The 14233-nt window shown below is 36.4% G+C and overlaps 1 protein-coding gene across 1 annotated transcript; it reads left to right on the plus strand.

Moving 5' to 3' along the window:
* Positions 1-324: 324 nt before the first annotated feature.
* On the plus strand, positions 325-13539 carry LOC124593921 (inverted formin-2-like). Its single transcript, XM_047132274.1, has 12 exons — positions 325-333; positions 484-628; positions 802-965; positions 1106-1185; positions 1488-1714; positions 2135-2448; positions 2790-2930; positions 3020-3198; positions 6718-6827; positions 6997-7052; positions 12116-12313; positions 12841-13539. Exons 1-12 carry the CDS (start codon positions 325-327, stop codon positions 13537-13539), a joined length of 2322 nt encoding a protein of 773 aa, XP_046988230.1.
* The last annotated feature ends 694 nt before the right edge of the window (positions 13540-14233 follow it).

Genomic DNA, 14233 nt, shown 5'->3' on the forward strand with positions numbered 1-14233 from the left:
GTAGTTTACCACATTTTTGCCATTGCTTGAGCGCAATTATACTAATTATCCAGTGATTGTCACAAGCCATTGTACTATTTGATTTGAAAAATGACTTCAATATGACTTCCTTCCTCTGTTACAGCACTACAATCACAGAACATCACAATGAAAATGCAAGTTATTGAACTTCTATGTGCCGCGCGCGCGTATTCTTCGAAAGGACATGAAATGATTCTTCATGCTCTACGGCACTTCAAGGTAAATATTTTGTTCTTCCATTTAGACATTCAGTAAACATGGGGTTAGGAAGCAAACCCACCTTAGGTCAGTCAGCTGATCAACATGATGTCTGTAAGAAGTAAATAGGTTTAAGCTACCTGCCATTCCATTGTTTTATGAGTGCCCTGCTAAAAGTACAAATTACCAAGACACCATATTTTGTAACTACTTAAAACAAGTGATGATTCATGATCAAATTAAATATTTTCCTTCTGTGTACAGGTTACTTGTGATCAGCAGCATTGGTTTCGCATAATAGTGAGTGAACTTCGTAACAAGGAAAATGTGCTGCTTTCTTTCATCAACTGCCTAACACTGGGCTGCCACAATGTTCACAGGCGTGTGCAGATCAGGAATGAATTCCTTGGTGAGTAATTATTTATTCGCATTTCTAGCTATCTTTGCTGTTCAGTGAATGTGAGGCTTAAAAGAGCTGTAAAGAATTACCAATAAAAATTCATAGTATTATGACCCTGTTTGTTATCTCAAAACAGAAAAATGTTACATCTGAAACACATACAATATGTTGCGTATTCCTAGGTCGTGGGCTTGGACCAATCCTGAGTTCACTAAGTGCAACTGATGATAAGGAGCTACATATGCAATATTCGGCATTCATTGATTACCAACACAGAGATGAGATGGAACTAGAATCAACAAAACAACTAACTCATCATCAGTTGCTTGAAACAATATTCGAAAAGGTACACATTATTGTCCTTATTGCTACTGATAAACAGAAATACTTGTGGTTAGTGTGTGTAACTTCCATTAGCAGAAGTACCCGCGTGTATTGTGCTACAAAGAGAACAGTAAAGAATTAATTTTTTGTGTCTGTTAACAGATAGCAGATTCACCACATGCTGTCAGGTTCTACTCCATGCTACAAAACCTTGCACAGCTAGATCCAACAAATCAAAATGTGTAAGTTATCAGAGCTTAAATTACAATGGAAATACTTGGCATAATGATATGATAAGTATAACTATGCATGCTATAACTGTAACCCTCTGATGTGTGCATGTATTATATTACTAGACCTTTCAAGTAAGACAAGGAAGAAATTTATATGATTTCAGGGAGAGTGTGTGGGAAGCACTTGACTCTCTTTCATCTGAAGTTATAAAACCTGGGTTTTCTATCCATAAAAAGCCAGCATACACTCAAAAATATCATGAAAGAAGAGCTGACAGTATTAACAAAACACATTCTTATGATATCCTTAGTACAAGCACAGTGTCTACGCAGACTGAGGTGGAATATACCAGAGAAGTAAAGCAACTTTGTGATAATGAGAAACAGCATCAGTTGTCACCATCAGAAGCAAAACTGTCATTTCCAGCACCACCTCCTCTTCCACCTCCTCCACCTTGTCTGCCACTGCCACCTATTTCAGTGGTGTCATCAGCTATTCCATCAGCTTCAGGGGTGCTATCACCTTCATCACTTGCAGGTTACAGTTCTCAACAAAAAAAATCATGTACCTCCACCTCCTCCAATTCCAAATAGTGACAGCTTTGAAACACTGATGTTACGTAGGAGACATTCACTTCCAACACATTTACCAGATTCTGCACGTTTGTGGACTCCAGTAAAAGACAAGTGTAACACCCTACCACTGCCCAAGCGGAAGATGAAAACCCTAAACTGGACAAAGATTCCAGTCTCTATGATAGGTAAGAAAAATTATGATTTACTCACTTCATGGTACTTTTAAGTTCATTACAGTCATTATTTATTCTACAAAATGTGTAGTGATAACCACACTGACAGCAATATGTATGCTGATTTTATTCATCTTCGGTAGGTAAACACAGATTTTTGATTGTTTACTGCTGGCAAACAGTTCTAACAGAAGTCTTATTCTTTGCAGGTGAATCAGTATGGACTGAAATGCAGAGCGAAGCAAAGAGTCTTAGAGTGGATTTCAAGCAAATGGAAGAACTGTTCCGTCAGAAAACTGCTACTGTGAAACATCGAAAGTCTTCTCCAGCAACACTTCCATCACCAATAACTTCCAAGACCACTTTATTGGAAACCAAGAGAGATTTGGCAGTAAACATTTATCTAAAACAGTTCAAATTGGGAGGAAAAGTAGTCATAGAAGTTATAAAGAACCTTAAAGGAGGTGATATAGGTCCTGAGAAACTGAAAGCTCTCTTGCCACTACTTCCCACAGAAAAAGAGGTAGGCCTAATGTATGACAGTTTTAATTTTAGATCATAGTAATTAACACAATTAAAACACAATACATACTATTCCAGGGAGCCCAAAATTATACATTAACTAAAAGGTTTATCTTATGTGTTACAGCTGACATCAGTCAGATCCTATTCTGGAGATCTGGATCGTTTAGGAGAGGCAGAGAAATTTTATCTTCAGCTATCAGAAGTACCATCATTTACCCTCAGGATTAGGGCAATGTTGCTTCTAAGTAGAAAGTCATGTTTCCATTATCAACACGATATTGCCAAAAAAATAAAAAATAATAAATTTTGACTCATTTTTGTGCATCAATTAATTTGCAGAAAGAAGAGTTTCCTTCAAGAATATCTGAACTGAAAGAACAACTAAAGGCTGTTGCAGATGCATGCAATATGCTGAAGGCTAATAAACGTTTGAAAGAATTTCTAGCACTAGTACTTCAACTTGGAAACTACATAAATGCTGTAAGTATTCCTAACATAAAGCTTTTGTGAGAAGTAAATTGATAAGTTAAAAAAGGAAAAAAAAGTAAGGTACTGTGTGTTTGGTCCAGGGAAGCTATGCGGGCAATGCAGCAGGCTTTACACTCAGTACACTACCAAAGCTCCTAGAAATAAAAGCAAACATATCAAGGCTGACATTCTTGCACTATATGGTAGACGTTGCAGAAGCTAACAATAAGGAAATATTACAATTCACAGAAGATGCGAGTAACATGAAAGAAATGGCAAGGTAAGAGTCCATTACAGTCATAACGTTAAAATTGGCAATGCTTGGGGCTGTCTAATTATTAGTAGAAATTTACTTTTAAGAATTTCATTCAGTTTGATTCTAGTACAAATAAGAGCATAAGTTATTTAAGTGTGCTTATGCCTTAATATCTGCTCTGTGTGTGTTTATTTTTTTATCATATTGACACTAGAGTCTTGTAATATTCAATATACTTGAAACCTTGTTCATCTTCTCCATACCTTTACTACAATATCCATTGAATTTTTGATCTAAATAATACAAATTTTGACAGACAGAATTTTCATCCTTGCTCTTGCAATTTATCTGTTTATTTCTCAAAGGTTACATATCTGCCAGCTATCATTTCCCCCTAACCACCCTTATATTTATAAATATTAGCAAAGAGTTGAAAAGGGCCCACTTTTCTTGGTCCAATTTTTACATTTGTTTTCCGAATTGGAAATAAATTTGTAATTAAGTATCTCTTTTGTACAGCATTTCACTTTTTCAAAGGATATTGTTATAAACTGAAAAGCAAAGTAAAGGTATATGGCATAAATGGCTGGGAGACCCTGAAGGGCAGGTTCAGCCACCTAATTGGAACAGTTTTCCCTATCCTTTGTGTCTCTAGGTACCTTTGCTTCACAAATTATGAGAGCTGTGTATGTAAGCCTAAGGCTGTCTGGTAAGTGTACATGGCTGTAGTATTTACCTCTTGGCCTCGGGAAGTGAATATCAAGTGAAATGTCTCCTGTGTACAGGAATATACAGGGTGATTATAATTAAAGTTAAACTTTCAAACCACCGTAGAAATAAACACCAGTGGTTGGAATGACATCAAATTGCAACGGAATGTTATTGGGGAAAGGGGGAAAACATAATGCAGATGAAAAGTAAATAGTTACAAAATGTAGCAATAGTTGGTGCTGTAAGGATCATAATTTAATAGTGGTTGACTACAAATGACAAATTAATCATACATCAATGCCTAAGGTATATGTTTGACGTTAAACAAACTGTACTACTGAGTGTGTATGGGTGTACAGGTGTGATACTGATAGTTACATAAGCCCATCCACCACGGCAAGGTCATATTGCATCGGATGGGAAAAATCTGCATAAAAAGCATCAATCACATCAGTTTTTAATTGACCTGAAGCGCAAAAACCACATAAAAGCATCAATCATAATGGTTTTTAACTGTCCTGAGGCCAAAAACCACATAAAAAGCATGTATCAGAATCAAATTGGATTATTAATTTCCATGTGACTGGTGCATAACATGTTCAATATGCAGTCCACCGTTTTCTGCAACAAGTTGAAATCAAGAAACAGCACGTTCCACAACTGATCGAAGTGTTCAAAGGGTCATGTTCAGAATGTGTTGTGCAATGCATGTCTTCAATGCAGTTAAGAATGCAATTGGAACACTGAACACAACATCTTTCAGATAGCCCCATAGCCGGAAGTCACAACGATTGAAATCAGGTGATCGGGACGGCCAGGCTGTAGGAAAATGGTGCTTCAGCAGCTGCTTAACTGGATTTGCAATGTGCAGAGGTGTGCCATCTTGCATAAAAATGATCACATCCATGCTGTCAGAGAACTGGAATGAAATGGTTGCACAAAAGACACTCATATCCCTTGCCAGTGATGGTACTGGTAACAGGACCGGAAGCATCTGTCTCTTGGAAAAAATATGGCCCTATGATAAATGATGCCGTAAACCCACACCACACAGTGACCTATTCAGGATGAAGTGCTTCGGGTCGATTTTTGTGTCGATTTTGTTTTGCCCGTATTCGACAATTCTATATACTGACATATCCTGTCAGATGGGAGTGGGCTTCATCTGTCCACCAAATCTTCCTCGGCCAATCATTGTCAACTTCCATGCAAGCACAAAATTCTAAAGCAAAGGTCTCTCTTGCTGGCAGTCAACAGGAAGCAATTCATGCACATGGGTTATTTTGAATGGCTAGCAAAGAAGGATGTTTCGTAGGACTTTACGCACCATTACATCCAATGTTCGAGCAAGTCTTCGTGCACTACACGTTTCCACACCACCACTTGTCTCCTCTTGCATTGCTGTGGCCACTGCTTCCACTGACGTTGAATCAATTTGTTTCCTCCCTCTACCACGCTGCACACCAAAATAACCTGTCTTTTAGCATTTCCGAATCATTTTCTCCAGACCTACGGCAGTCATCGGACCAATGCCTTTTTTCAAACCCTTCAGTGTCTGGAACTTCTACAGAAACCTGTGCACATTCATCTTTTTTTTTTAATACAGTTTTACAAACAGAGCACAGTCCTGCATTGAGACTGTGAAGGCAAATGTCACAGACGCAAGACGAGGAAAAGCTGTGTACCCGGCGTGTTTATATCAACTGCAATGGGTCATGTGCATGGCACGTGTTTTCATTTACATATTCTGACACACCACATCACCATCTATTGATCAATGTTTGCACTACTTTTTTCTTCTGCCATATGTTTTCCCCCTTCTCTGAATCTATTCCGTTGCATTTTGATGTCATGCTGACCAGTGGTGTTATTTCTACAACACCCTGAAAGTCTAACTTTAATTATAATCACCCTGTACATATTGGATGTACAAGTACACATTGTAGACACATGTTTGACAACATATGGAAGTTAGGGTCAGATAGCCAAATAGCAAAGTGACCCCTCGCGATAAGCAGTAAAAATGGATTCCAGTTCAGGTCCAGCACAAATTTTCATTGTTGTCATTCCACTCCACAGCTGATAGTTTTCCATATTCAGAACTGCAAATACATTTCTTGTATTTCATAAGGGCTGTAGTTGCTACTGTGTCAGTTTCTTCTGACATGTACGTGTGTCTAAAGGAACATAGCGTCATAATTCGGAATAACAGGCATTGCAATATCATATTTATCCCCTGACACTTTGCAAGAAACTTTCATGTAAAATGTATCCCCTGTATGGGATATACATAGTGGGTGTACAAGGACATGTTGTAGACATATGGTTGACGACAAATGCATGTTTAGGAATGGCTGTGTGCTATCAGTATAGTTATGATGCCATTTCCATTTGTTTCTACTTATGAATAATACACACCATTTGGAAACACTCGTCAACATTAATATTCAAGAATATTTGTAGAAACTCTAGAAAATCAAAGAACAATTTTCATGGTTTTTTTTATTTTTACAATTACATTGATATGAAATAGCGAGATGCTCTAGTGACCCACATAATGTGAAGATGACCACTTCAAACACTCTTATCTCCACGACAGCAACTGGTACCACTGCATAATGAATATATAATGACTGAAATGTGAAATAGGTGAACCAAGGGTAGACACTATTTGATATTTCAACATATACTGCTCTTGTACAGAACTTGCATCAAGAGTGCTCGTTACTACATAATGACATATTAACAAAAAGGTTGTGTTTGTAAAACAAATAACAAAATAATCACATCCAAACAGAATGCCTGAATTAAATATGGTTCACAATGATTCAGGATATCAGTGGAGTTGCTCCAGGAAGAAGTGACGAAAGCTATCAGCGATGTCAAACATGTTGCATCACAGCTGAAGAACGATACAAGTGGAATCATGTCACAGTTCAAAGGTACTGAACACAACTTCAGACCCTGTTAATTTAATTAACCTTGTTGCCTAAATAAATACTTCTTCATCCCATAGTTTCCGACCATGATATAAAATAGATCTACAAATTATTCTCACTTTAGAATTTGTGCCTGCTATTGTTAAAATCTGTTTTGCTCTTCTTTCCACAGATTTCTTTAAGGCTGCTTTGAAATGCAGTAATGAACTTCAGCAGGCTATGAATAAGGTGAAGGCTTGTACTCATGCTTTAGCCAAACATTTCTGTGAAGATCCCAAGAAATTCAAGCCAGAAGAATGTTTTCAATTTTTTCTGAGTTTTTTACCATAATTCAGAGAGTTCGACTGGTGAGTTTCTGAAATTAATTTTGACACTTTCCTTTATATTATCATTTGCCATTTCCCTTACATTTGTATTTCCCTTACATTTGCAATCTGTAAAATAGTGATATTTGTAGCCATCAGAAGCTGGAACAATACTGACAAGCAGCAACAAACTCCAGCATCCATGGTGCCATTGTTGATCATTTAAGGTATTATGAAGTAGACACGGAATATTGAAAGTGCCATTCCAAAAGCCAACTGCATAATAATGTCTTTCTGCTCTGATATTCTCAGACATCAGTCAGTTTTACTAACACAGTTAATTTTGTTCAACAGATGCAATTTATTGTTTTAAGTAAGAAGTAAAACACTGCTCACTCATTTAAATTTGTATCTGACTAACATTACTTTATACTGAAAATGCAAATTTTGCAACAGGAAAATGAAGAGAAAAGGAAAGCAGAACAGCAGCAAATTCAAGAGCAAATGGAAACAAACAAACTAACTGCAAGCGGAGGTAGAGGCAGAAAAAAGTTTTTACCACATCGACAATATACTGCGGCTAAACAGATTTTAAAGGATATTTGCAATAAAAATTTCAAATTACGTCAAACTGAAGCTCAGTACTGAAAATTTAGTGCTACGAAGTGGAAATTTGCACTGAATCATTGTGAAATATGACGTGTGAATTGATCTCATAAGTATGTAACTAACATGTTCCTTCATATCTAGGACGGAGACACATTTATTGTCATGGCTCAGTAGCTCTTTATTATCAGTGGTGCTTAATCTAGTATTTCAATGTGTTTTGCAAACATGACTTGTCCATATATGTAAACGACTTTATAAATAAATTTTTTTATAATTAAATGATAGAATCAATGTTCATCTATTTCTTTTAGGGTAATTTTCAAAGAAATTCATCACATCCTTTCTTTCCCAGCATTGTAAACAACACTCGTGCACACCATTAATGCAAGCCAATCAAAAGTGATAAGTGATGAGATGCAATGTCTTCCAAAACTGGTAGTGAACTATCAAAGATAGATAAATACATAAAAACATGACTTGTCTGTATAAGTAAATGACTTTATAAATAATTTTTTTATAATTAAATGATAGAATCAATGATCATCTATTTCTTTTAGGGTAATTTTCAAGAAATTCATCACATCCTTTCTTTCCCAGCATTGTACACAACTCTCATGCACACCATTAATGCAAGCCAATCAAAAGTAGTGAACTATCAAAGATAGGTAAATACATCAGCTACTGAGTCACATTTAATTATTTGGAATTTATAGATGGGTGCATATAAAGCAACAGCTTCAACTTTAAACTATTAATGTCATTAACAAAGCTGGAGTCCACACAGTCAGAAAAATTTTGGGCACAAATAATTCAGGTTTAATGATTATGTCACTATCAAACAACTAACTGGCTTTCGTAGTCACTTTATGGAAACCCCAGAAGAGAAGAAAAGATGCCAACAAAAATGAAAAGAAAACCAATAAAAAAGTTGTGAGGTGACCTATTGTTATGCAATACTTATTCTATGACATAGTGATAGTTTGTAATTCTCTTTTAGCTTTAACATTGGTAGTGTCATCAAAACTTAATATGTAATATGATATCCTTTTGGTTATATATGTTCCTCCAAATATGATGCCAGTTGATTAGTTGTTAGGTACCACATTGACTTAGAGGAAAGTGAAAAATCTTCAGGAATGCTATTAGGGACAACCATAAAAACATTACAAATATCATTTGGCAAATCCATAGAGTAACTAGAAATTCATTGTCCAATGCTTTAGAGCAGTGGTGGATCTATCCTTGGTTTTTAACAGCCATATTGTTGACACACATTCAGAACTTGTATGGTTGTGTCTGATCTGAAAGTTCTGTAATCCCTTCATCATAAGAATAAACCTGATGTAAAAAAAAAATACAAATGCGATGATTGGACACAAGCTGTAGCACACATACGCTGATGGTGTTATACTCTTGGAAGTAGGTCCAACTTATGTATTAGATATCTTATTACTAAGTTATGTTCAATGAAACTTTAAGATATTTAAATGTATTAACAGCCACCAATGCTTTTGTCAATCACACATTCGCTACGTAGATTTTATTTCAAAAATAATGTACAGTCACAGCCTCTGCAGCCTTGTGCTCTGATTGTCACACTGTTAATGCACAGTATGAAAATGGCTGAGGCAGCTTTCTATTTCGTAGTGAAACACACGCGTGGAACATAGTTAAAAAGTTCTGAGAAATAGGCTGTGCTTCATGTTTTTCATTAATTTACACAGATAATCAGCTTCAAAGTTTTGCCAGAGTTGTAAACAATGCAGTTATTAACAAAACCCACATTGAACGTGTAGCGCAGTTGGTAACAAGAGAGGCATTCTTCGTGCATCGGTCCAAATCTCCCTGGTATTTTTTTCTCGGTCAGTTTGAGATACCTACATCTCATAATTACAGAACTCAATATTTTTATGAATTATGCCCCTTTTCTGGTTTCTAATTACATACTGGATGCGAAATTCCTGTTTCCACTTCAAATACAAATTCTTAATTTTTGATGTTTTATGAAAGACTGTTAATAAAAAGTTGCTTAAATTAAGAAAACATAACAATTTCATTTTTAAGGCGAAAATGAAAAACCAAATCCTCTTTATTTGAACTATGTCCATTGTTTTTACCACAGAGGTAAATAAGTGTCATAGAAACATGAAAAACAATCATTTTCACAGCATTGAGCACGTTATACAAATGCTGCAATTTTACATTTGCTACTGTACCATTACAATATGAACCCCAGACCTCAGTCCGTGCGATTATTGGCTTTGGGCTTACCTGAAGTCGCAAGTGTATCATGATCGACCAACATCTCTAGGGATGCTGATTGACAACATCCGAAGCCAATGTCTTACTATAACTCCGGACATGCTTTACAGTGCTGTTCATAACATTATTCCTTGACTACGGCTATTGTTGAGGAATGATGGTGAACATACTGAGTATTTCCTGTAAAGAACCTCATCTTCGCTTTGTCTTACTTTATTATGCTAATTAATGCTATTCTGATTTTGAGCATTTGTATTTTTTTGGTTCTAATAAAACCACATGTCATTCCAAGCATGTGTGTCAATTTGTACCTCTCTATCTACATTATTCCGTGATTTATTCAGTTTTCAAATTTATACTTACTTTTTGATCAGCCGGTACAAATGCCACATTTTTACATTTGCTACTGTACCATTACAATATGAACCCAACAGAACTGATCTGGAGCCAAGCTGCGGGATTTGGCCTGAGAAGTAAGAAAACTGTTAAGCTGCCAGTTGTACTGGAACTAATGCACGCAGCTTTTTCACACGTAACTGACAAACGCTGGCGGGATATAGAACAGCTTGTCATAAAAGAAGAGAAAATGTTGCACCTGATTGGCTTCGTGGATTATGTTTTTGATAGGCTCGTTATTAATGTAGCAGGTAATACTTCCAGAGATTACCAGATGAGTGACTGTACGTAATAACTTCAGTGGCTTCAATATTTAACTATATGGTGAAATCCTTCAGTACTATCTTACGTTACACACAGCCTATGCAGGAAAATTACCCTGTGGTTACGACAGGAATTTTCATCATTCTTGTTTTTAATTTCAATAGTAAGGTAAAGGCACCGATAGTTGATAGAACACCAGTAGTTGACACTTTCAAATAAAAGTTCTTAAAATAAGAAAATCGCTTTATTCAGAGATAGAGTTTTGACTGTTGTTGTATGGTGGTGCCATCTACAGTGTAATTTGATAACTATCACATTTTTCTAGCAGCCATCCTGAAGTGGGTGCTTCTGTCAGTAGTTGACAACCTATGTCAACCACTAGCTCATACCACGTCAACTACTGGCATTCAAGTAACGTGAATTTCTGACATTGTGTTTTATATTATTTAGGTCATTATAACACCACCAGTAAAAGGGAAGATGCTCAGTTATCCAGAGGTACAAATGCAGCTTGCCATCAATGCAGTACTTAATGGAATGCCTGTTTCTACAGCAGCAAAAAGTTTCTCGGTTCCTCGAATTACTTTAATGTACAAAGCCAGTGGGAAGACGCCTAGAAATCGTTGCATGGGTCCTGATACAGTTCTTACCAAAGAAGAGGAGGATTTATTAGTACAATGGATTTGTACTATGGCTAAGGCTGGATTCCCCATAACAAAACGCAAACTTCTGGACAGTGTGCAGCACCTGATTGAACAACTGAAACGTAAAAATCCCTTTGTTTGTAACCGCCCAGGGAAATCTTGGTACAATGCTTTTCTGAACTGCCATCCCAATACTGGGATTAGAATGTCACAAAATCTGACATCAAGCAGGCCAGGAGTAAAGCAGGAAGCTTTAAGAAACTGGTTTGATGAGATAGATAAATATTTAACAGAGAACAATTTTAAGTCAATTCTTCAAAGTCCCAAAACAGTTTTTAATGTAGGTGAAACTGCTTTCTTTCTGAACCCTGCAGGAAACAAAGTGTTGGCCCTGAAAGGAGAAAAAAATGTGTACCAGCAAGTGAATAGTGACGAGGAAGAATATCTAACGGCTTTGTTGACTGCAAATGCAAATGGTGATTTAGCACCTACATTGACAGTGTTTAAATACATTAGAATACCACAGGAACTGGCAGAGAGTGTACCAAAACATTGGGGAATAAGTAAATCTGAAACAGGTTGGATGACAGGTCCATTATTCTTTGTATTTATAATGAATGTTTTCCATCCTTACCTTCTAGAAAAGAAAATACCACTGATAGTCATTCTGTTTATTGATGGCCATGCGTCACATCTCACCTTACATACTAGTATGTTTTGTAATGAGCATAGGATAATACTCATAGCTTTGCTTCCACATTCTACACATCTTCTTCGACCTATGGATGTTGCTGTCTTTCATTTGTTAAAGGAAAGTTGGAAAAACAAGGTACATCAGTGGAGATTGGAACATTTGGATCAACCAGTGCTTAAGAAGATCCGTTTTGCACCCTTACTGGGACAAACTTTGGATGAGTTCATTAAACCACCTGCCCTGCAGAATGGATTCAGGAGAATTGGACTTGTTCCATGGAATCCAGAGGCTGTAGACTACTCAAAAATTCCATCAGTGAGTGATGATGTTATACTTACTACTCACAGAACTGCCACATTTGAAAAATTAAACTTAAAGAGTTGGATTAGAGGTTCTAGAAACATACATTGGGAAAGATAAACTGTCATGTTTTGAGTCTTCAAGTGATGTGTGGGAAGGAAATATAAATGACCAGTCTTTGTTTTTGCTTTGGAAGGAAATTAAAAATTATTGTCATAATTCTATCCTTTCCCAGTCTGTTGATGACACAAACAACTGTGTGGCAAATCAAAATGAAAAAGTGGAAGAAGGAAATGTCCATCCACATGAAAAACCAGATAATGAAGTAATAAAAAATAAAAAATAGGAAGACATGAAAAGCTTTCAGGCAACAACCAAAATAAAGAAAGAGAGGAGACTAATGTAACAGACCAGTGTGTCACACCCAAGAAGTCAATGAAAAATTCTGATTTTCCTCAGTGTGCTCCTAGTGGAAATATTAATAGGAAATCAGGGGACCAACTAATCCCCTCCCCATTAAACATGCATTATTTTGGCCACAGAATACAGGAAAACAAGGGAAAAGAAGATTAAGAGGCAGACTTCCAAGTGTTGTGACATCCAACCAGTGGCAGGAATATCATCATAAGAAGGAACAACTGAAGCTACAAATAGAAAGACTAAAAGCTGAGAGAGCAGAAGCACGAAAACTGAAGAAAGAACAGTCTGAGATTGCTAAGAAACTCAAGAAGCAAACTAAAGCAGAGAATTGTAGAAAGCCAAAAGTGCACAAGAAAAGAACAATTTCAGTATCCTCAGATTCTGAAGATGAAGAATGGAGTGAGTCAGGCAGCAGTGTGGATGACATTAGTATGCTCCCTGATAGTGATTTGCAGACATCTGATGGCAAGGAAGACGACAATTCTGATCAAATAAATATAACAGAAAAAGAAACAGCAAACAAAGAAGAAAATATGAATAAATTTTATAAAAATGGTGAATTTCTTCTTGTTTCTTTTCCTGAAAAGAAGAGTTATTTCATATATGTTTGTATTGTTCAGTGTGCGTTTGAGGATGGTGAAATAGAAGTAATGGCTCTAAAATCTTGCAACTGTCAGAAGAAAGTTTTTTATGTTGATGAAAATGATGTTAGTGTTATTAGCCCATCACAGGTTATTGACAAGCTTCCTTTACTACTCTCAAATATCACTAATGAATATTTGAAATATGAATTCCAAAACAGTATTGACTGTGATGTGTAGACTGAAGTTATTTATTTAGTGTCAACTACTGAATATTTTTCCTGTCAACTACTGAAACTTTCATGTCTCACTAGTGTCAACTACTGATGACTGCACTTACACTTTTGTTATAATTTTTATTTACCATTTACTGTACCTTCACTTAGTGAATTATAATAAATATCAAATCACAAATGATCAAAGAACCTGAAGATTAATTTTGTTTGTGCCCAACATCGACTTGTATTCATAAATATCAAATTAAAGTAGTTTCATTTCTTAAGGTGTCAATTGCTGGAGCCTTTACCTTATGTTAGCTAAAAACGATACCGTGTTGTGGCTTTCCTCTAGTGGTATAAGGGGCATATTGTGGGAGGTTTGCAGTGTATTATTTCATTCTGCAGAAAAATTAAATGACATTCGAAGCTGTATTGCTCCTCTGCTCGTCTCTTTTTATATGTGTACTGCAGCTGGCCACGTCACTATACGCTACCTGTACCAGCTGACCGGCCAGTGCTGTCCAAGCTAAATGCGCTGGTAAAGCTGTTGTCCTGTATTATTACTAAGTCAATGTGTGCATAACGCACAGCACAAAATGTACCCTTATTATCGTACTTGACAGTACTCGATATAGCTTGGCTGCAGTCTCACCTGAAATGGAAATCCAATGAGGTTCCAGCAAACGCTGAAGAATACCTAATGCAATGTTTACATT

Source organism: Schistocerca americana, chromosome 1, assembly GCF_021461395.2.
Source record: "Schistocerca americana isolate TAMUIC-IGC-003095 chromosome 1, iqSchAmer2.1, whole genome shotgun sequence".
NCBI lineage: Eukaryota > Metazoa > Arthropoda > Insecta > Orthoptera > Acrididae > Schistocerca > Schistocerca americana.

Coding starts and splice junctions, on each gene's coding strand:
- LOC124593921 (XM_047132274.1), top strand. Junction 629..801: donor GATCAGGAATGAATTCCTTG/GTGAGTAATTAT, acceptor GCGTATTCCTAG/GTCGTGGGCTTGGACCAATC. Junction 3,199..6,717: donor AACATGAAAGAAATGGCAAG/GTAAGAGTCCAT, acceptor ACAATGATTCAG/GATATCAGTGGAGTTGCTCC.